This window comes from Caloenas nicobarica, chromosome 17 (assembly GCF_036013445.1).
Source record: "Caloenas nicobarica isolate bCalNic1 chromosome 17, bCalNic1.hap1, whole genome shotgun sequence".
Taxonomy (NCBI): Eukaryota; Metazoa; Chordata; class Aves; order Columbiformes; family Columbidae; genus Caloenas; species Caloenas nicobarica.
In genome coordinates this window covers 3,164,164-3,187,203 of record NC_088261.1, presented here as the reverse complement: position 1 = coordinate 3,187,203, position 23,040 = coordinate 3,164,164, and the positions used below count along the sequence as shown (strand labels likewise).

Here is a 23,040-nt window from a genome sequence, read left to right as displayed (position 1 = left end):
GAGTTTGTTCCATGCGGTCTGTGCCGTTACGGCTTTGGGCTGGGTTTGTGTGTCACCCTTGGGTGATTTTCAGCCTGTTGGTTGTTCAGAAGAAGAGCAGGTTTGTCTTCTCCCTCCGCCCGAAGCAGGATTAACTCAGAGTATCTCTATAACAAACACGATCCATGTCGTCTTTTAAGAGCTATGAGGGTCTAGTAGAAAATCCACCAGGAATGGCTGCAGCGAGTGTTTCCTTGCGTTTGTGCTCCGGTACCCCCAGATTTCCCTGCAAATGCCACGACAGTCGGCTGGCACAGCCTCCCGCTGACCTGAAAGCTGTTCTGCCTTCAGCCGTGCCTCAATAGTGAGGAGTAGGTAGGTGCTATCGCACCCTCTGGGAGCACTCAAAAGCAGCACCACAACAGCAGAGGTGTGTGTTTGCTCATAAGCAATTATTAAACGACAAAGCCCTGTAATTTTAAACTTTGAAAATCACTGTGTAAATCTACTTAACCCCCAAATTAATTGTGATCAGGGTGTCAGAGGCGGCTGCTGGAAGAGCAGAGAGGTGCTCTGCGGCCGATGCCAAGTGTGGATGAGCAGCTTTCCCGCAGCTCCTCGTCAGCGCAAAGCGCAGACAGTGTTTGAACGCTGAGCGTGCTCGGCTTTCACTGCACAGCCTGGATCCCGCACCAGCCGTATTCTCCTTGGGAAACTGTGCAATGGCTCCATGGACCGACAACATGTTGGGGAAATGGGCATCAGCCGATGGGCTCCGTGAAGCCACCTGCCCAGCATCTCACCCTTGTCCTAACTCCTGTGTTTTGCTGTTTCCTCCCCAGGGCCTGAAGCCGATGGACCATAACGGTTTGGCCGATCCGTATGTCAAATTGCACTTGCTTCCCGGAGCCAGTAAGGTGAGATAACCTTCTTGCTTCTCCTTCCCTTCCTGGGGCTGCACCTTTCATTTTGGAATCGGACCACGCAGCTTCCCCAGGGGAAGCTCTTCACCAGGAGCTACTGGTTGCTGCAGCTGGATCTCAGGTCCCCTGCCCAGCTCTCAGGCGAGCAGGGAGGAGCGGTGGTACGAGGTAAGAATTGGGTAGCAAGTGCGTCTCCGATGAAGTGCTGCCCAGGAGCCGGGTGCCAGCCCCGACCCCTCACCCTTGGAGCAGAGGGTGCGACCGCAGGGCTCGAGAAGCAGCGAGTGAAATGATCTGGTGCTATAAACAAACCAGCTCTTTTTTCTTTTTTTTTTTTTTTTACCCCTTTCTCTTTTGCATTTAAAACCCCTCAGATCATAATAAAGCAGAGTATAAATTGTAAGGGAAGTATTTCCATCTACTTAGGTTCAGCACTTGCTGGAGAGAAAAGTAATTAAAGATATTGATGTGTAGTGAGAGCTTGGTGTAACTGATGGGGATGTTGAATTTAAATGCTAAATGTATGTGTTGCGAATATTAATTGCACTCTTATTTTACGCTAAAGGAAAGACCTTTTTGGGGAGGTATATTTACTTGTTACGGTTCAGTTGAATTAATTCATAATGTTCAGGGCGGTAGAGGGAGTTTTTAACCACATTTCAGGTTCTGCTGGAAACAGGAGAGCCAGGAGCGCTTTCATCAGCAATATTACCTTTCGTTGCCATGTTTTGCGAATGCATTGATTAGCATTTCTGCTGGGGGTGATGGAGACCAGAGGGGCACAAGGGAAGCTCTGAGCCAAGAGTAGTGTGGGAGCTGCAGACTCTGCCAGCCCGGAGTGGCTGTGGGGACACCTTCTCCTTGTCCCCGCATCCCTCTGTGGTTGCTTTGTCTCCGTGCCTTGTTTCCCAACAGCGCTGCCCAAATCTGCTCCCGAGAGGTGAGCAGATCCGGGGTGATCATGGATGTGCCCTGGGCTGGATATTTCTGTACAATCGTCCCAGCAGCAGGACAGTCCCCAGGTCACCTCAAGTGTTCCTGTCCCAGTCTGGGCTGGATGGCTTTGCAAATGAGTCACCGTGTCTCTGCCCCTCTGCTCATTGCTGTGGTCAGGGTGGATTTGGGTCACCCCATCAAGGACTGGCTGGGTTACAGGTTACAGTGCTGAGGCAGAAGGACAACAGCACCGATTACCCCTTCATCCCCAAACTGTGCTTCCTTTTCTGGAAGGTGCCCAAATGATCGCCGTCTCCTTTGCTTTTCCAGGCGAACAAGCTGAGAACCAAAACACTTCGCAACACACTGAACCCCACCTGGAACGAGACACTCACCTACTACGGCATCACCGATGAGGACATGATCCGCAAGACCCTGCGGTAGGGCCCGGGGCGGTGAACGGGTGCTGAGCCTGCCCCTGTGGGGATGCGTGTCCCTTCCCCTCCCCTTGGGGCCACCCCGGGCATCCTCCCCATCCCAGTGACAATTTCCTGGGGGGTTCACGGGGCCCCCCATGCCCCAGCCCCCCAGGATGGTCCTGGCAGCTGCTGGCGGCAGAGTTATTGCCCACCAAAGCCTGTAACACCCACGTGCCCTGTGCGCATCCATCACCCCCGCGGTGACAGACGCTGGATTTACGGGAGCCTGGGCTGGAGCAGCCGGTGAGAGCGTGGTCCTGCTTTGTCATTAACTCCATCACTCACTCGCTGGGCTCGGAGGTGGTGTGGTTTGGTTTTAACCTCTCCTTGCCCAACACTCAGGCACGTGTTAAGGCTTTGTGGTCACATCTTGCTGAGCAAACCTCCCTGGGAAAGCTCTGGGTCCCTTTTGAGGCTGAGCTTTTTAAGAAAGCTGGAGGCATCGGTGAATTATTGTCAAACTAAATGAAGGGTGTTTGGATGAATTTATTGTATTCTCTCGGTTTAGTTCCGTCTCTGTGTGTTTAGCATCTCCCAGGGGCTGGGAGGCGTTGCATGGGGCTGGAGGTGGGCAGGGACGGCGCCGTGGGGCCATACGAGCTTGGAAGTGCAGCTTTGTGGGGAGCAAACTCCTGCAAATGCAAACATTTCCACGTCTTGGCCACCGTCACACCTGAGCGAGGGCAGCAAGTGACCCGGCTCCTGTGTGGGGAGGGTGTGGGGCAGCCTCGGTCGCTCCATCCCCTCTCTACTCTGGGACTGCTACGCAGGAGTATTTGCTGTAAAATCTGCTGTCAAACAAAGGAGGATTTTGCATCCTGCTCCGAGGACTTGGGGCTCTGTCAGCTCCATGGCTGGAATCCGACCCTCCGTATTTGCAGGTACTCTGGGACTTTATTATTTTCCCCATGATGAGAACACTAGGTTGCCTTGTAAGAGATGCTGCTCGGAGGTGAATTTGGGCAGAACCTACCTGTTGTCTGCAACGTGCATAGAGATGAGAAATTTAGCACCGCGGATTATTATTTCGCATGGAAAGTATTAGTCATGCTGAAAGTGCTGCAGGCTTGTCGGACTGGAAAGCCTCTGGTTTATTATTATTATTGGTGGATTTTTTCTTTTTTTTTATTTGTTCACTCCGGGCTTTGAAATTTTCAGCCTCTTCAAGCGTGGAAATTGGTTTGTACAGAGATGTTCGGCTGAGTTGTTTGCTGGAATCTGCCAGGGAGCAGAAGGGCCTGACCCCCCCACCTTTTGGGGGCCCTGGTAGCTGCGTCACCCCGGGGAGGGGCTGCGCTCACCCGCGCCGGGGGCTCAGCCATCCTGCCCAATGGGTCCGGCAGCATTTCAGGTGGGAACACAAACTCGTGCCCGCGGCCCAGGGAGTTCCTCTCCTGAAAAAAAGGCTTCTGAGCACCGTGGCTCCATTTTGTATCTTGCATGGGCGAGCCAGAGCCTAGAATTAAAGTGCTCTTCATTTTCCTTAAGAGCAATTCCCCAGCCCCTTGTTTTCTTTTCTCTGTCTTCATGGTTGAAGATATTGGCAAAGGAGATTTTGTTTATCCTGAGGCAGGTTTAGATGAGATGAGACTTCTCGCAAACCAGCCACAAGGTAGAAAAATCCATCTTTTATTTTAATTCTTTGTTTGGATTATTTTCAAACACTGCCTATTAAATTGGGTAGAAGGATGCAAGGCTGGGAAATGTTGCGCCTCCTCATTTAGATTCTGGATAAATTGTGTCCTCGCTGCCTGGCTGGGGAGGGACTTTTGGTTCATATTAGGAAGGATGGATGGGCTGGAGTCCCTGGCAGCTGGGGCTCACAAGGGATTTTTTATTTAGCTGTGAATTGAGCTATTTCTCCTCCATGAGCCTCTCCATAACACCAGTGACAACGAACCTTTGGCCTCCTGGTGCCGCTTCTTGCAGGAATCATCTCCTGTGATGTGTATTGTCCTGCCTTCGGTTCTTGGCTTCACCCACCCGTCATCTTGGCAAAATATCTCCTTCTCTGCCAGAAAAAACTGACTTCAAAGCTGCGGGAACACTGGCATTCCCTGCACTAATCAGGCGAGGCTCCCGCGAGGCAGCGGCAGGTAGTTGAAAGAGCATCAGTGATGCTCCCCTCGGTCTAGGGGGTGATCGTTCCCCGGCTGCTTCCTTGGTGCTGAGATTCATGGAAGGGCAGGGAACACGATTGCAAAGTCTCTTTAATGTAAAAATAATGGTAGAGATCAAAGCCGCCTTCAGCCTTCGCCTCCCCGCTGCCTGGAGAGCGAGTGATGCAGCGGAAAAGCTGGAAAAGGACCTGAAAATCTTCCCAACCCACCTGGGCTCTCGGTAGGACGTGTCCAGCGTGGGTTGGTGGGTCAGCATTGGCATGGGGAACTCTGCCGGCACCTGCAGCACTTCCAGGGGGACCAGTGACATTTGCCTCATTGCAAGGACTGGGATGGGGCATCCGCTGCCTCCTGGAGAGCAGAGTGATGGATCTGAGGCCCCAGCGCCATGCTGTACCCTGACAGGCTGCCCCTGGTCCCTCTGCAGCCTCGGCTGAGCTGGACGAGTGACTTTGCTGTGACGGACCCAAGCCCCAGGAGCCGGCAGGATTCACCCCCCGGGCAGGGCCACCCCGAGGGAGAAGCGGAGGTGAAGGCAACCCAGCTAATTGTGCTGGCAAGCAGGATTTTGTTAATGAACCAACCCCCTCAAAAAAACACCAGATACTTCAGATTTCATGAAACACAGCAGGTGGGAGGATCTTGAAAGGTCTCCTCTGTTCATTGAGTTAAATATCCTTGAGTCTAGCCCAAGCCTTAATCGCAATGAAACCACCCACTGGCAAATTCAGACCCTCTCGGAAGACACCGGACTCAGAGGGACGGGATGTCTGGGCTTGGGAACAGGTTCCCTGTCAGCACCAGGCGGGGGTTCCACCCCGCAGACCCCGTTCCCGTCCGTGGTTCGAGCACGGCCGTGCCGCAGCAGCTCGGCCGCGGTCTCCGGCGGTGGGCAGCCGGGGTGCGTGACGGGGGGGCAGAGAAATGCTGCAGAGGAAATTGGAATAGGCAGAATACAATCGCCTACATTTAAATAATATGTGTAATATGCAATAAATAGATTGTATTCATAATAAATATCAGAGCTGGCCAGATATTGGATACAATTATTCATACCCAGATATATTCGCGAAGTGATGCATTATTCATATGATGCTCAGCTAGCCCACGAATGCCAGGGATTCTTTGTTTAATCATGTGTTTGACAAACATCATGACTCATTAAATATATTATTCAGAAAATAGTATTTGATCAGGTCTAATAGATGTACTGCAGACACTTAGAGATTTGGGGTCCCAAATCGCTTTACTCCAGCAGCACTGAAGGAGGTTTGCTCTGGAACTGCAGGCGCACTCCTCACTGCTTCTACCTTGTACTGTGGTTTCTGTGCTCAGACTTTGAGGCGTTTTGTGATGGAGCCCAGCACTGAATCCTCCTTTCAGTTTTAGGAGAGCATTACAGTCCCAGGACGCCGCCTTTTCCTATTTTCTCTCCTTGCCAGGCATTTTCTGCCCTTCGGCCAAGCAGACATCACCTGCGCATCTGCTCCCCCATCAGGAGCCTCCCAAGTTGCTAAAGGAACCGTAGGGGATCTTAGATACAGGAGATGCGTCTTCAGGCTCCGCTAACTATTATGTGCACGTGTTGTGGAAAAGGGTCCTTGCTGACCCCCATTTTCCCTTTTCCACCGTGGGAAAGGGGCCGGAGCAGCGTGTTGGAGCAGAAGCCGTGAGTCAGCGGCGCGGGGCTCGCGGTGAGTCAGGGCTGGAACCCGGGAGCCCGGGCTGAGTAGGAGGGGGAATAAGTTTAACGAGCGGTGATTGCTCACTTGCTTCATTTTCTTCCAAGGTGGTTTTCACAGCCCTTAACTGAAAGATCAGGACCCCTCACTGGGAGTTGTCAAATCAAACACTGAGCTCGAGGGATTTGGTTTAATAAAGAGAGACGAGGCGGGGGGGATGTTGGTGTTAAAGGGCTTGGGGTGGTGGGTGAATGTGGCTGCCGGAGGCATCTCTCCCTGTTTGTCATGGAGCTGATTTTCTAACCCAAGGCATAAAAATTCCATCACATCGATTTCTCGTAATAAAATTCAAGCCGGTGTAATTGCATTACGCCTGTTTCCAAAGGGAGGGCTGGAGCTGCCGGCTCCTCCGACTCCCGCTCGCTGCCCCCGTGCCGTGCCAGCCTGCCCAGTTACACACCCGTCCCGGCGACGATGACCCGCGGGCAGCCAGCGGGGCCGGGAGGGCTGGCACGGAACTCCGCGTCTGAACCACCTCTGAGCATCACACACAGGCACAAAACGTGGGGACCCACCTGGGCGGTGGCCAGAGATGCTGGAGGGGAGACGGGGCAGCGGGTGCGGGGTTGTGCACGCCTGGCAAGCGCCGCCTCTTGTCTGGAGCTGCTGCTGCTGCTCCTTTTTTTGGTTCTGTTCTTTGAAAGAAAGAGAGGCGAGAGGAAGAAAGGAAATAGGAAATATTATGCTTGCATTTCAGATTCTTTTTGAGGATTTTACTGTTGCGGTGGGGTGGTTTTTTTTTCATGGGTATCTATAGTAACGCTGCATCCAGCTATGATTTTGTGGAAAGCAGCATTCCCGGTCTTCCTGTTGTATTATTTTTTTCCAAATCCCTTTCCTCTGCCAGTCCCCAGCCCTGACGGTCCTTGTGCTGTGTGGCTGAGCCACCCCCGTGGCTCCCTCACCACCTGCTTGTTCACTGTGAGCGTGAGGGTGGCCAAACATCCATGGAGAAACCATCCATGGATAAACCACCCACAGATAAACCATCCGTGGATAAACCACCCACAGATAAACCATCCGTGGATAAACCACCCACAGATAAACCATCCGTGGATAAACCACCCAGGCACTGCACAGGCCAGAGGCCTGGTGTGCAATTAGTTACTCTGAGGTGGGATTGCAGGACACTATTTATCTTTAATTACTTTAATTACCCTTCCTGAATAGGTCCTGTTTGTCAAAAACCTGGCAAGGTGAAGCGCGGTCCCCAGAGGCAGAGGTGCCACCTGTGAGAAATGGGCACCAAGCGGAGTGGATGAAAGAGAGGAAAATAATCAAGCAGCAAAAGGACCGCAAGCTGCTGTGGGAAAATTTAAAAAGAGGGGAAAAAAGGAGAGAAGGGAAGGGAAACGCCTTTCCTTGATGGACAGGGAGCCCAGCGTGGTTGCGGTAGGGATGCAGGATATGGGATGCTCCCTTTGGAGGGAGACAAGAGGCTTTGCCTGTCCCTTTGGAGGGAGACAGGAGGCTTTGCCTGTCCCTTTGGAGGGAGACAAGAGGCTTTGCCTGTCCCTTTGGAGGGAGACAAGAGGCTTTGCCTGTCCCTTTGGAGGGAGACAAGAGGCTTTGCCTGTCCCTTTGGAGGGAGACAAGAGGCTTTGCCTGTCCTCAGCTCCAGGCAGCGCTGCTGGGGGACGGCTGGTCCCTCGCCGGGCAGCCAGACCCCTCCTGGCCCCTCTCTGGGATTTCAGGAGCTGCGAGCGGAGGCTCCCTGCAAGCTCTAACTTCGCTCTTCCGTCGTCTCTCCTGATGCCCGGAGCGGGCTGGGAAGCGGCAGAGAAATGACTCACGAGCTGCCAGCTCAGGAAAAGGCATTTATAGCTCTCGCACGGAGAACAGCCTGCGCTCGGCATCGCCGTCACTGCCCTCGGCTGCCGTCACAGGGCGCATCCCCGGCCCTGGCCCCACACGGGACCCCGGCCGGGGCTGGGAGAGCTTCCCGTGGGCTGGGTCTGCAAATCCCTCCCGGTCTTGTCTGTGTGGTGGGAGGGGAGGTGTTGGACCCCTTGGTGTCCCAGACTGGACAGGCAGGTCCCCAGCACTGGGGGACACACAGATAAGTGCCCAAGCCCCTCAGGTGGGCGAGGAGGGAGCCCTGGGAGGAGGCACGTTCCCCGAAGTGCCATTGGAGACCAGGTGTAGGAAGAGCTGCCTCGGTCAGGCAGGATGCAGCTGGGCTGGCGGCAGCTCAGAATAGTTTTGCTTCCGTCACTGATGACTTTGAAGTTTTAATGGAAGAGCCATTAGGATGCTGGAGGCCCCAAGTTGCTTTTCCGACAGTGCCTGGGCTGGTGAGTGCACTGGATGCAGACACTGCAGCACCACGCTGCTGCTCGGGGTTCAGGAGCATCTCCCCAGAGGGAGCCTGGTCCCCAGGGAGGTGACAGCCACCCCTGGCCGGGATGGGGTCTGAGCAGGAGAGGCGGCTGTGGGGCCTCGAGCTGTCCCCTCGCTGGGGTCCTGCAGTGTGACGGGTCCCTCATGTCCCTCATTCCATCACCTCCCCTCTCCGCAGCAGCTCCGCTCACCTCGTGCTTTTTGCAGGATCTCGGTCTGCGACGAGGACAAGTTCCGCCACAACGAGTTTATCGGGGAGACGCGGATCCCACTGAAAAAGCTGAAGCCCAACCAGACCAAAAACTTCAACATCTGCCTGGAGAAGCAGCTGCCGGTGAGTGGGGGGTTCCGAGCAGCATCCCCTGCTGTGGGCCCATGGATGCAGCAGCTTCTCCCTGCAGCACATGGGAGCGTGGGGCGGTTTGACCTCCCAGACATGATTTGGTATGGGGAGAGCATCCACAACTGGGGCTGTGCCCCGGAGCAGCCCCCGAACCGGGTGCGTTCCTTCCCCCAGATAGATAAAACAGAAGACAAGTCGCTGGAGGAGCGTGGCCGGATCCTCATCTCCCTCAAGTACAGCTCGCAGAAGCAGGGGCTGCTGGTGGGCATCATCCGCTGCGCCCACCTGGCCGCCATGGACGCCAACGGCTACTCCGACCCCTACGTCAAAACGTGAGTGCTGCTCCGCGCCGGCCCTCGTGCTGTCCCACTCGCCTCTCCCCGCAGTGGAAATTAATTGATCTCATTAGGAGATGCAAATGAGGGCACCACGGCAGCAGCTTGCGTTTGCCTGCAAGGATGTTGTTCCCCAGTGATTGTGTTACAGCACTTCAAAGTAAGGCGGGTGCAGCATCTGTCCCGTGACGCGCGGCCGTGCCCGTGCCGGCACAGCCCATCGTCCCTGCCCGTTCGGCAGCGCCTGGGTGACCGTGGTGACCGCTGCCGGGCTCAGCACTGCCCGCTGCCACCACCCTGCCCTGGGAGAGGGTCTGTGTCAGGGACATGGCCCCGGGTCAGAACTGGTGGCGTGAAGCAGGTGGGTAAAAAAAGAAAACAGTCGGGTTTTGCTGGTGGCAGCCTGGCGGTTGGTGGGTCTCATTTGGCAGCGCAGGGACGGGGATGCCCCAAGCAGGACGCTGCCTGTGCCCAACGGTCCTGGGCTGCACTCAGCACCTGCGGGAGCCTTCGCTTTCCTTCCCAGTGATACCCCTGGAGTTGTCACTCTTCAAACGCAGCGCTGTCCCTGCGGCATGCGGGTGGCTGCTGGGTCAGGTCTGGTCCTCCTGGCTGGTGGCACCGGGGTACAGGCACCCCCTGCCTGGGACGGGCAATTAATTGCTCCTTTCCCCAGGTCTTGAGGGAGAACAGGCTCCCAGCCCAGCGGCAGGGCCACCACCCCGCACTTTGGAAAGGCTCTAATTAATGACGTGCGTGTAATTAGGCCAGACAGCAGTTTAATTGCAACCCATGGCTCTGGTGCCTTGGGGGCCTGGTTAACAGAGCTGAGGGCACATCTGCAGGTCCCGCTGACGCTTTCCAGTGTAAATGACTGGGAGCACCTTCCTTATTTAGAGAAGAAAATAAAAAAGCCATTAAAATCGCTGTAATGGGCTGCTGCGATGTGCCCTCACCCAAGTGATCCAGGGCACCCCAGGGCTGTTCGGGGCTGCAGAGGCGGGCGATGGTTTGCTGGCACTGGGCCCTGTATCGCTGCAGCTCCTGGTTTGGTTTTTGGGGGACAGCATTTTTCACTCGCTCTCTGCAGAGCAGGGGGACGTGGCGAGGAAGGGCTGGCAGACCCACACCACACACATCCCACGTCCCTGTCCCCAGCGCGCTGGCCCAAAACTTTGGCACTTTTAGGGATGATATTTGTTAAGGCAGATCTACCGGGATAAACTACGCCTGGTGCCTGGGAGGCCAGAAATGGAGTTTATCAGCAGCACAATTTCACCTTCCTAGTTAATTGTTCTTTTGGAGTGGAGGTGTTTGCATAAAAAGCCACTCTTGCTTTTTTTAAATGCTCATGGGAGGCTCGGTCCCCAGGTAACATAGTTCCTTTGTTGTGCACAGTCGTTTTGTAGGTGCCTTTGTGCTCTCTGCAGTAAATTGTATCTGCGGGGCTTTAATCAGAGCAGATAGACAAGTGATGCTTCTTGTGGTACAAGCCCTAATTTTTTAATTATGAGCAGGGTCTGGAAAGTGTAACAAGGAAGCAGAACTGATGTTTAAAGGAGCAGCACCAAGATGAAATGATGATGGGTTGACTTTGGCCTGGACTGGATTTCGAGTGCTCTCTCTGCTCACAGGCACTTTAACCTCGTTTGCTTTCCAGCCCTGCTGCTGCAAAACATCAGCAGGAAAGAGCCGTGTACGGACCCGCGGCCACTGCACTTGCTCTTGCTCCCCCTCACACGCCAGCCTGCAGTTTCTGTCTCCTGGCAAAGCTCTGGATGAGCAAACTGGTCCCAGTCTGGGCTGGTTCTGGGCTGGCAGGGTTTGATTTCGGGAGCTGGGCGCATGTGTGCGGTGCCAGTGTCCCCTAGGGACTGGAGCTGGGATAATCGGTGCTCCCTGCTGGCAGCCAGTGACTCGGCTGGTGCCAAAGTGGGGAAATGCGTTTTGGCAGGAGAACGGAGCTGCAGGTCGGGGGCTCAGCACCCATCTCACCCCCTGCTCAGGAGCTGGTCCTGCAGGTGCCCCCACCCACACCGGGGTGCAGGTGGTTCCTGGGCAATGGGACGTGCGTGCGAACCTGCTGCTTTGGTTTCATTGCAGTTACTTGAAACCAGACGAGGACAAGAAATCAAAGCATAAGACAGCAGTGAAGAAGAAGACACTGAACCCCGAGTTCAACGAGGTGGGTTTTTGCCGGTTGTGGTTCTTGCCTGGGGGCTTTTCTCAGCCCTCGGACTTAGAAGGAGGGAAACCAAAAAACAACCTCAATCATTAGGTGAGGGATGGAGGTTGAGTTCCCTGTGGGTGGCAAAGGGCAGCAGCCCGAGGAGGAGGATGGACACCCCAGCCCCGCGGGAACTCGGCACAGCTTCGTCCTGACTCTGTCTCTGCTCCCAACAGGAGTTTTGCTATGAGATCAAGCATGGTGACCTGGCGAAAAAGACCTTGGAAGTCACAGTGTGGGACTACGATATCGGGAAATCGAACGATTTCATAGGTGAGTGGGGCACTCCAGGAGGTCTCCTTGGCTTCTTTTTTTTTCTTATCTTCACCACCTGTGCCTCATCTTTTTTCATCTGCTTTTCTTCTGCACTTCTTTGTCCTCCCAGTTTGTTTTCCATCCCCCCCATTCCTTCTTGCTGGGTTTCTGTTCTGCTTTTATCCCTCTCCTGGTCTCCCTCTTCCCTTCTGTTTTCAGATCTCTTATTCTGAATAAAAACCAGGTTTACTGGGGAGGTTCCATTTATCTCTGTTGGATGTCTAGGCTTGTTGTGATTTTGTTACTGGTCGCTGTGATTTATTGCCAACAAGTGCCCGGTGTCTCTGACAGCCGCTGCGATTGCAATGAGCATCCAGCCCTTGGCACAAGAACAAGCTGCCCGGGGCAGATCCCAGACCGCAGCCGGGAGGGGCTGGGAAAACCGGGCTGTGATCACCCGTGTGCCACGTCAGGTCGTGGCATCAGATGCCGTGACAGAGGCTGCATGGCGTGGCTCCATCCAGCACCCCTCAGCGGCCCTCGGCTTCCCTCGCCGGGCTGGTGCTCGCCCCCACCTCGCCCTCTCTCTGTCTCTCCCCAGGTGGAGTCGTGTTAGGAATTAACGCCAAGGGCGAGCGGCTGAAGCACTGGTTCGACTGCCTGAAAAACAAGGACAAGAAAATCGAGCGCTGGCACACGCTAACGAACGAGCTGCCGGGGGCTGTGCTGAGCGACTGAGCCCCGCAGGGCTGCCCCCTCGGGCACCGCTCCACCGGCCGCAGCCGTCGGACTCCTCTCGGTTACGGCTTTGGGTGCCGGGAGAGCGGGACGCCCCGCGCCACGGCCCGGCTGCGGGGACACCCTGCCAGGGAACGCGGCAGCGGCCGTTCACTCTGCTCGGCAGGTCCCGGCCCCCGAGGCTTTTCCAAAACGCCTTTTGCACCCTGACACACTCGCACACGAGCGTGCACACACACACCCCCACACACGCGCGTGTGCGCACGCACACGGACACCACGCGCCTGCATGCACTGCGGCTCCGGCTCCTCTCCCGACTCTTTGCTCTACTGAACTACCTTCTCGCTGCCTTGCAATTCAGTGGCAAAAATGAATGCGTCCACCTCCGTTCGCGTGTCTAATATGAGCAAAAGGCGTCACTTAAAACCCGGAACTATTTTCTCAAGGCGATTGTGTCATATTTCTGGTGGTTTGTCAGTCTCTGTGGTTCGGGCCTAAACAGTCTTTTATGCATTTAAAGCTCCTCCGTCGGAATGATTGTGTCCCCTGATCACCTCGGAAGACTGTTTGCTTTTCTTCCAGAGATGTTGTGCTCGTCCTCTCCGATAGCCCGTGTGGCTTTAGCCAGCAAGCTGACAGGGCTCTGCAGACCACGGCTTCCCTCTCACGGTGCCCATGCGCAGAAGTTTGGGACAAAACAAAAAGCTGAGCAAAGTCACTGACCAAGCAGCGAAGCCTCACGCTGCCCTCGTATCAACCGCTCTCCCAACAAAACCAGGCTTCGGCACAGCTATTTTTCCAGCGAAGCTGACTTCAAGGCTGAATTTTTCTATCACTTTTCCTTTATTCATCCTTTTTGCAATTCACGCCGTTACCTAAAATCCTACACTGGGGCCAAACCGGGAGCGCGCTTGCGGATGCTCAGCTGCAGCGTGGCCATCGCGTTGGTCCATTTTTCTGCCTCAAACAGCATCCAAAACAAATTTCTGTGTACGGCACAATAATAGTATAATAATATAATATAATTATAATAATAATAATTCAAGTTCGCATCCTCCATGACCCATCACGGTTGGTTTCTGCATCCTCATCCCACCGGGCGCCGGCTCTTGCGCAAACACGACTTCGTCGTGTTTGCGCAAGAGCCGGCGCCCGGTGGGATGAGCTACAATTTCTCTTAAATGCTACATCTTGCCAGAAATTTTTGAAGCCTTTAACCCATGTTTTCTTAGGAAGAGCTGCTGTTCGGTCTGAATTACCTCCAGCTTCTGAGCTCTGTAACTCTGTGTGCGTGTGTGCGTGTGTGTTGCCGACTTCTGGTTTGGTTTTGGGTTTATTTTTTTTTTTTTGGAAAGCAATCGGGTCTCTGGAAACCTACTTTAACTTTTTGAAGTGATGATCGTGTTACACCTTGTTTGATATGGGGAGGGGGGGGTGAAATAAAACAACGTTCGTAGGGTCTTTTTTAATAACTTGATATTTGTAATGCATTCTACAGATATGCATGGATTTTATTTGAATGGCGGCAGCGTGTCATGTAGGATGTTCCTGATAATTCTCTCTCTTGTCACTGGTCCAGCACCTTAAAACCTGGTTTAGGGCTGAGCTTCCAGGAGAACTATGGGAGCACCGGGTCGCCTGTGCCTCCCTTTTCTTGCAAATTTACTTTCAATCTATCACTTGTTTCAGCACATCTTTCCATAAAACTGGTTTATGCCTGAGGAGTAGGACATCGTTCATGTGTGGGGGGGTTCCTTCACTTTGTATCCCAGTCTTTTCTAAGCAGATGGTCCGTCTGTCCATCCGTCCCAGCTGCATGCAGAGTGGTGGCCTCGTGAAATGTTTGATACTGATGTTTTGCTACCATGTGAAGGCTGCAGAAACTGCCCTTACCTGCATCCTAAGAGACTTTTTGTATTTCAGTATTATCTGTGTACTTTTTGTCAGATTTGTTAATATTTATAATGAGAACCCCAAATAAAAAGGGGGAAAAAAATAAAAAGTGCCTCTTTTTTTGCTCTCCTTGCGTCTCAACCGGAGCATTGAGTGACCCAGAGGCACGAGATGAAGAGCTGGGGCCAGGCGATGGCTCGGGAAGTGGGTTTTAAACTAGAGCATTGGGTGCTGCTTGGCTCTGTTCTCCACTTTCTAATCTCTTGCTGGAGAAAAAAACCGAACCAAACAAAAAACCCCACCAAAACCCAAAAAAACCCATAACTGCAGGGGCTCAGCATCCCCCAGTTTCCCTGGGGACCCCATTCTGCTTCGGCAGGGGCTGTAAGCACCAGGGGTGGAGGGTGGGAGATTAGTCAAGGGAGGATTAAAAAGTAAATAAAATTTTAAAATCTGGTTTTTCTGAAATTTCCATCAATGTTGCCTCACTCAAGGCGCCTGTGGGTGGGTCAGGGCCACCTCTACATGGATATTTGACATCTCAGACGCTCTGAGCATCCTCCCCAGGGCAAAGGTGCAGAGGCCACCCTGCACTGGGCCGTGAGCCGAGGTGCCCCGGCAGCTGCTCCGGCTCTGCTGGTTAATGTGTATTTTTTTTCAATCATTTTGGATTGATCGAACGTGCATTTTCAGAGGCTAATGTTCAGCGGGAGCAGCCGGGCTGCTCACTGGCGCTGAAGGTGATTCCCCTCCCTGGGGAGCCCCGATGGTGGTAATTCACTTCGTTAGCACCACTCGGCTGCACTGAAATTGAAAACCCGCCGCTGGTCCCCGCCTGGGGGACACCGGCAGCTTCAGGTTCCAGCAGCACATGGAGATGGGCCGGGCACATATTGCACTTCCCTGCCCACAGCCCAAATATCTACAAATATGGCCCAAACTGAGCTTCCCTCATAGACAGATATATAGATACACACACATTATATGTCTATATATCTCCGTACAGCGATACAAATATATATCTGTATACACATACGATAGGTAGATGGATATTCACACATACATGTGCATATGCACACATGTATATGTGACCCAGTTAAATAATTATATGCGGGAGTTTGTATATTTTCAAACATTAAAGGCAGGGCATCTCTGTACCACTCAGACCCACTGATGAGGTGTAGGAGCCAGACAAGCATCATAAATAGATACGCATTTATAAGTACATAAACGCACTTCTTGCATTATACTTTATATGATCTATATATTTGTTGTAGTTTAGCAGGCAGTTAAACTCCACACACAGCCATTCACTCACCACCTGCCAAGTGGGATGGGAGAGAATTGAGGGGAAAAGAAAAAACCTTGTGGGTTAAGATACAGACAGTTTAATAGCACAGAAAATGACGTTTAGTTTTTATATTATATTATATTACATTATATTATATTACATTATATTATACCATATCGTATTATATCATGTTATATCATATTATATCATATTATCTTATCTTATACCATATTATATCATATCAATCATATTATATCATCTTATATCATATCATCACATTATATCATATCATATCATATTTATTATATGTCTTATCTGTATTATATTATTATATTATATATAATTTAAAAAATTAATAATAAAACAAATAAAAATGTCTCTAAAATGAGTGGTGGACAGCGCACTTGCTCACCACCCCCTGATCAACGCTCAGCCCGGCCCTGAGCAGCAGTTCCCTGCCCCCCTTCCCCAAAAAATCCGCACTGCTCATGCCACGCACGGCGTGGAATGTCCCTTGGGCCACTCGGGTCAGCTGTCCTGGTGCAGCGTGAGATGCTGAAAAGACCTCGACGACTCAGCAACGGCAACATCAGGTGTTACCTTCAACGCCATTCTCATTCTGAACCCAAACCGCAGCCCCTCACCAGCTATAAAGAGACAATTAACTTGATCCCAGCCGAAACCAGGACAGTATTTTATATATATAATCTAAATATTTTATATAATTTATATATATATGTGTATAAAATATTTATGTAGGCTATCTTATATAATCTAGTAATACATGTTAAATATATACTATAATATATGCTGTATATATACATGTGCTGTAGATGTAACTCTCTACACACGTATATGTATAGCTACACATTCGCTTTTATATCTTACAGTATTACAATAAAGAAAATATAATTAGTATATCTGTTCATATAGGTATAATAAAAATTTTAAGTATCACCTTTATATAATAAATATATGTATGCAGGTATTTCTAGATACATGCCCTCATATGCCATATATTTCTGCGTGTATATAAAAATATACGTATTTGTGTAGGCAGATACAAATATAAATATGCCTGTGTATGTATTTTTATATATATATACACACTGTATATACAATGATGTTATTATATATAAAAATACAATCACATGTATATAAATGTTTGTATTAAATAAGCGTATACTATATACAACTTAAAATATGTATATATCAAATATGATATATAAATATATGTGAGTGTATACATTATAGAGCGAGGTACAGATATAGGCAGCTACAATTAAATGCACGCACATGGGTATGTATAGTAACTCTTTTATACTATAAAATAGAATATTTGTACATGGTATGTATAGTACAAGAATGTCTTTATGTAATTTAATGTGCATACATAGGTATATAAAATATTTTTATATACTAGATTACATAAGTAGATATTACATAGTATCTGTGTAGTATATATTGTATTACAGCTATGTGTGAATTAGTTACAGATCCAGGTAACATGCTCTCTCACACTCTTTCTTGTGTGCTCTCTCCACATACAACCTATTCCCTAACAATACACATGTACACGTATACACACATCAGGTCTTCTACAGAATATTATAAATTATATAAAATGTATTTTCTATATTTTATATTTACTATATATATATTAATTGATGTATTAAGACCATTGCTATATTTAATAGACATTTATTGAGCACATTTAGAACCTGTGCAGCTGAACGAGACGGGACCAGCCACACTCACGGGGGATGCAGGGGGGCAGTGCAAATTTAAAAAAAACAAAAAAACAACAAGCGCTATTTACTTAATTAAATGATGCACCGTTCAGATAGGTTTTTTTTAAAGTCACTCTTTATCCCCTCCGGAATAAAGAGCTGATTATAAAAAGCGGGGGGCAGGAGGACAAACCTTTCAGATTAAACAAAAAGCTTAAGGTAGTTTAATGCAAAGCTCCTCTGGCTCACGTCAGCCCCTCCAGCTTTATAAAGAGGTTTTTCTTTGGGGAGGGTCCCCTGCACGGGCTCTGGTTCTCCAGCTCCCCATGGACCCCACCACCAGCCCCCAGGAGCCCCCAGACACCGGCACCCCGGGGCCTTTCGATGGCCCCCAGTGGCCCCACCAGGCCCCGCGGGGGATGTACCTGTCGGTGGCCGTGCTGATGGGCGCCGTGGTGATCTCCGCCTCGGTTGTGAACGGCTTGGTCATCGCGGTTTCCGTCAGGTACAAGAAGCTGCGGTCGCCCTTGAACTACATCCTGGTGAACCTGGCCGTGGCCGACCTGCTGGTGACGCTCTGCGGCAGCTCCGTCAGCTTCTCCAACAACATCAGCGGCTTCTTCGTGTTCGGCAAGCGGCTGTGCGAGCTGGAGGGCTTCATGGTGTCCCTGACAGGTAAGGACACGACCCGTGAGACCTGTCGTGGTCTTTGGTTGGTGCCGTTGTGTTTAGCAAAGAGGCTTTGGGGGACGTTTCATCAGCTCGTGGCTTCTCCTAAACGCGATGCCGTCATGCGTGATGTAGAACTCGCGTCCTGCAGCTATTCTTTAGCACAAGGAGGGCTTGAGTAGGCAGTTGGCTGACATCAGGTCACCACACGCTCCATCTTGGTCTCTATAGGGAGATAAATGCCACTGGACACATCATTGTCCTTGCCCGGGATGTGCCTCGGGGGGGCTATGTCAGCACACAGATGTTCCGGTGTGGACCCGAAACATGAAATGCTGCACGAAACCTTTCGTCGAACACACTCCAGGGCAGAAACTGTGGTCAGAACCACAGTGTGTCACAGACACTCCGCTGCCAGCTTCACTTTCAAGAGCCAAACATCCTCCCAGCTCTTCCTGCTTTAAGAAAAACATCTGACTCTCGTTACAACATTTACTTCAACGGCTCTTCCTGACTGTCTGCAGGGCCCAGGCCCAGCCCGTTCCTCAGACACCAACCTCCTCCTCTCCCCAGGCATCGTGGGGCTGTGGTCCCTGGCCATCCTGGCCTTCGAGCGGTACGTCGTGGTCTGCAGACCCCTGGGGGACTTTCGGTTCCAGCACCGTCACGCCGTCACCGGCTGCGCCTTCACGTGGGGCTGGTCCCTGCTCTGGACGACCCCGCCGCTCCTGGGCTGGAGCAGCTACGTGCCCGAAGGTGGGGAGATGCGCTTCGGACCTGAGCTCAACCCCACAGCTGCTTCTTGTGTGTCGTTTTCAGGGGCAGGGTGGTTGGAGAGCGGCTATTCTGGTATTTAAAATGTTAACACCTGCTTGCTCAGTCAATAATCCTCTCTTGGAGGCTGTTCCTCTGAAGTTCCCACTGCAGGACACGCTGCAGCCGATCTGCCGTGTCTGGTGGACATCAGAGCCACGAGCTGCTCTGGCTGCTCTCCAGCTCACAGCTTTAGGTTTGTTTCACAACTTACTTGTTGCAGGTCTGAGAACCTCTTGCGGGCCCAACTGGTACACGGGTGGCAGCAACAACAACAGCTACATCTTGGCCTTGTTCGTCACCTGCTTCGTGATGCCCCTCAGCCTGATCCTCTTCTCCTACGCCAACCTGCTGATGACCCTGCGAGCGGTAAGTATGACAAGTACGGGTGAGTTAATGGTTTTCTGCTCACAAAACACTGGCGAGGCACATCTCCATCGGGATGAAGAGCCTCATGGCAGCTTTTTCTGACAGCTGATGGTGCCGACATCTCCTGGCGCTGCCGTTGGGGCACCCGAGGGATGGAAATGCTGTTGGAAGTCGTTAAGAAGGGATCTCTCTCTCTTCAAAACTCCCCGCAGGCTGCAGCACAGCAGCAGGAGTCGGACACGACGCAGCAGGCGGAGCGGGAGGTGACGCGGATGGTGGTCACGATGGTCATGGCCTTCCTCATCTGCTGGCTGCCCTACACCACGTTTGCACTGGTGGTGGCCACCAACAAAGACATCGCCATCCAGCCGGCTCTCGCATCCCTGCCCTCCTACTTCTCCAAGACCGCCACAGTCTACAATCCCATCATCTACGTCTTCATGAACAAACAGGTGAGAGGGAAAGCCAGTAGGTAATGAAACCACAGCTTCACTGGGGCTTTGGAGAACAACTTAATGGCCTCATAAATCATGGAGGAACCATCTATCCTATCTGGAAGTGTAGATGCAGGCTCAATCCGGGAGCTGCTGTATAAGCAGCAGGGTTTTGGGGAATAAAATGGAAAGGGAGGGAGCAGCCTCCAAGCCCAAACGAGAGCTCATTTTCTGCTTCCAAGATTTTATGGGGTCAGGCAACTTAATTTTAGATCACAAAGTGTTCATTGAACACGCAAAGCAAACAAAATGCGATGTTTATTGTCAATAAACTGCCAGGATCTGCAGAGAGTGGGGCGGGAATCACTACAGATCTCACCCAAAATACACCGAGCATCCACCCGCAGCCTCTGCCTCCAAGTCTCGAGGCAGACACCAGGTTCCTTCCACAACACATAACCTGTCCCTTCCCTTTCCAGTTCCAGAGCTGCCTGCTGAAGATGCTGTGCTGTGGTCACCCCCGCCGGGGGACAGGCAGAACCGCTCCGGCTGCCCCCGATCCCCCCGCAGACAGGCTGCGGAATAAGGTGACACTGTCTCACCCTGTCTAACTGCGGCCAGATGCAGCTGTTAAGATTAAAAAAAAATATAGAGAGTAATATTTCCTTGATGCAGAACGTCCCAAGTTGCCGTTTGGCCCAAGACCAGGCTGAACACACTCAGCTGTGCCACCAGCTCCAAAGAGGTCTGTGGGACAGGGCTGTACATTCACCACCCCAGATAGACCGAGCCCTACTCGCATTGCCTGATCTCGCTGTGAAGTTCAAGGTCACAGTGTGAAACCAGTAAAAATCCAGCAGGTATGTTTAAGTGCAGACCACGTTAATAAACGTTAATAAACATTAATAAACATCGACGAGTTCACATGCATCTGTTTTACCGGCTGATACTGACAGAAAACACTTCACCTCCCGCTGCTACAACGGCTCTTCTCTCACGGCAAGTGCCCCATTGGCCATTATAATGGATAACAAGACATAAAACAGTTTGAAGACACAATTACATATTTTATTTTTATTTAAGGCAATAAGGAAAGGTCTTAAATCTACTGATTTTGCAGCAAGCATGAAAACCCAGGTTGTAACAGGCCCTGCAGACCCTGAGGATGAGGCAGAGCTGCCGCTACCCAAACAGCTGGGATGTTAACAGAAAGGAAAAAATGCCAAAGCCCGCAAGAAAAAATTAAAAGACAACCCCCCACCATGGGGTTCCACAACTACACCCCTGGTCTGGAATCTCAAGACAGTTTATCTCTACCAGCTGCAATTACCCTTCTGGAAACAATGCTGAAAGTTGTTCATCACCTCACTAAATGGCCTCACCAGTGTGCAGTCCACGACCTGATAACAAGCCATCAGAAAGGCCATTTGGACCAGCACAGATTACGAGATCTGGGGGACCAAGGGTTTTTTTTTCCTCTGAGATTCCAAAACAAGAACAAAACAACAATCCCAAACCCCAGAGCAGTACGATGACAAGAAACATCGCTGCTTAGACCATCAACATTTGCTTTTCTTGTGTGTCTTCACTCAAACTTACTGCGGGGTCCTGCAAGCACCTCCAGAAATTCAGAGGAATTCTGAGAAATTCTGAGAAATTCAGCCCCCACAGGCAGGGGGACAGGACACCCCCCTCACCTCCATCCCCCTGTCCCAAACTCCTTCACTCCACTTGCTTTCCTCACATGCTGGCAGCTCAGAAAGGAATTAGAACAGCTCAGTATCACTGTTTTAATTTAATTAATTGGCCTTTAATTCTCAGGGAAGCTGAAAAGCATTAGATGGGCCCCCTCTGATCCTCTCTGCTGTCTTTCACTGGTCCTTGTTTAATTCTGTTAATTACAGCTTCTGTGTCCATGCTTTATGTTATCAGGATGATTTACATTCATGGTAAACTTAAATCTGGAAGAGCACAAGCAGCTGAGAAACTGAAATCTCTGCTGTGTTCTGGCCTCGATAAGGAGAGCAGACAGGCTATGGGGCTACTTGAAAGGCTCTCTACCAACAGAAATAAAAATTCTCCACATTAAGATTTAAAAAAAGATAGGGAAATGGTTCACAGTCTGCTCACCATTTGGTTTGACAGATAAAATAGAAAAAGAAATCCAAGAAGCTAAGAGATTTCATGTGTTGCAAACCAAGGGGATATATAATTATGTGCATATAAAAATGCGTGTGTGCTTGCTCCACGCCACCACACTGCTGCAGCCCTGAAAGTTTTAATTACTTTTTATTTAATTGAGCGAGCCTAGGAAGCATAACAAGACATTGCCCAAAGTGAGAGGGAACGTCCTTTGCCTATTTGTCAGTTGTGGGTAACAAGCCACTAAGGACAGAATCACACAGCAAATTTGCCATTTAGCTTTTGCTCACATTTTCATTGCCCTCTGCAGCTGGGAAGAACCTGGCTTGGAAAATATTCAACTTTTGCCTGGCCAGAATTGTGTAACACACAAATGTGAGCCCCGTTTCCCACGACTGGCACTGCAGTTACCTGAGGTGCAGAACTCAAACTGCAGCCTCCTTGCTGCTGATGCTTCTGCTCTATCACTAAATGGAAGAAAGATCTTTTGTTTTTTCTTGATTTCTTCTGAAGAAAGCATCTTCCCTTGAGTAGCTCTATCAGCAGCTAGTTGTATCCATAGCCTGATGATGGGAAACATAATTATTAACAAGTAAAAACAAAACAAAAACCCAAACCAACAACAAAACACCAAACCATGAACCCGAAAAAGAACCCCCCAAAACCAGAAAAATAACCACATGGCAGCACAATAACCTTGGAAACTTTTATTAGTATCATTAAACCAAATTAACTAGCAGTTACAGACAGGTGGAATTTCCCTTCACATGGTTAACACCCAGCTGTACGAAGGCACTAAAATCAGCATCTGTTAAAAAGGGACAAAGTTCACACCTCCTGCACCTGAACAGTATCTATCACAAGAAAAGCTAAACGTGAAGTTGCTGTGCCCATCCAGATCCTGACCCAAAGCTCGATCATATCCAGATACTTTGGTTTTTGTTTTGAATGAGGCCGACCAAAAGTGCGGTTTAACTGAACAACAGGTATCTTTGTAATACTAATGAGGTTTTCTCACATTCTTGTCTAACGCTGGCAGGGAATTTATTGCTGCACTTGCAATCTCTGGAGAACACTGTCTTTTTCTCATTAGCTTTCTGCACAGCAATTAATCCCCTTAATCAGTCAAATCAGTTCAACACTAGACCACAAAAGCACTAAGAAAAGAGAAAACAAGAAATTACCTTGTTAAATTTAATGAGCAAGGAAAAACAGACACTACATGGGCTGTCGCAGCACTCTGCACTCCAGCATGGAAAAATTTAACAAGAGCCTGAGCAGT

The 23,040-nt window shown here is 50.7% G+C and overlaps 2 protein-coding genes across 2 annotated transcripts in view; both read left to right on the top strand.

Annotated features, from left to right (window-relative positions):
* Positions 1 to 13,444, top strand: part of DOC2B (double C2 domain beta) — a 29,020-nt gene extending 15,576 nt beyond the window's left edge. The window contains exons 3-9 of the mRNA XM_065647174.1: positions 822 to 896; positions 2,169 to 2,278; positions 8,727 to 8,853; positions 9,037 to 9,194; positions 11,301 to 11,382; positions 11,601 to 11,697; positions 12,281 to 13,444. Coding sequence (XP_065503246.1) covers positions 822 to 896; positions 2,169 to 2,278; positions 8,727 to 8,853; positions 9,037 to 9,194; positions 11,301 to 11,382; positions 11,601 to 11,697; positions 12,281 to 12,417 — 786 coding nt within the window. The 3' untranslated portion in view covers positions 12,418 to 13,444. The remainder of the gene's footprint in view (positions 1 to 821; positions 897 to 2,168; positions 2,279 to 8,726; positions 8,854 to 9,036; positions 9,195 to 11,300; positions 11,383 to 11,600; positions 11,698 to 12,280) is intronic.
* A 4,213-nt stretch (positions 13,445 to 17,657) lies between these two features.
* On the top strand, positions 17,658 to 20,227 carry LOC135995485 (pinopsin). Its single transcript, XM_065646812.1, has 5 exons — positions 17,658 to 18,006; positions 18,574 to 18,756; positions 19,037 to 19,182; positions 19,395 to 19,634; positions 20,096 to 20,227. The coding sequence occupies exons 1-5, from the start codon at positions 17,658 to 17,660 to the stop codon at positions 20,225 to 20,227; spliced, it is 1,050 nt and encodes a 349-aa protein (XP_065502884.1).
* Positions 20,228 to 23,040: the final 2,813 nt, after the last annotated feature.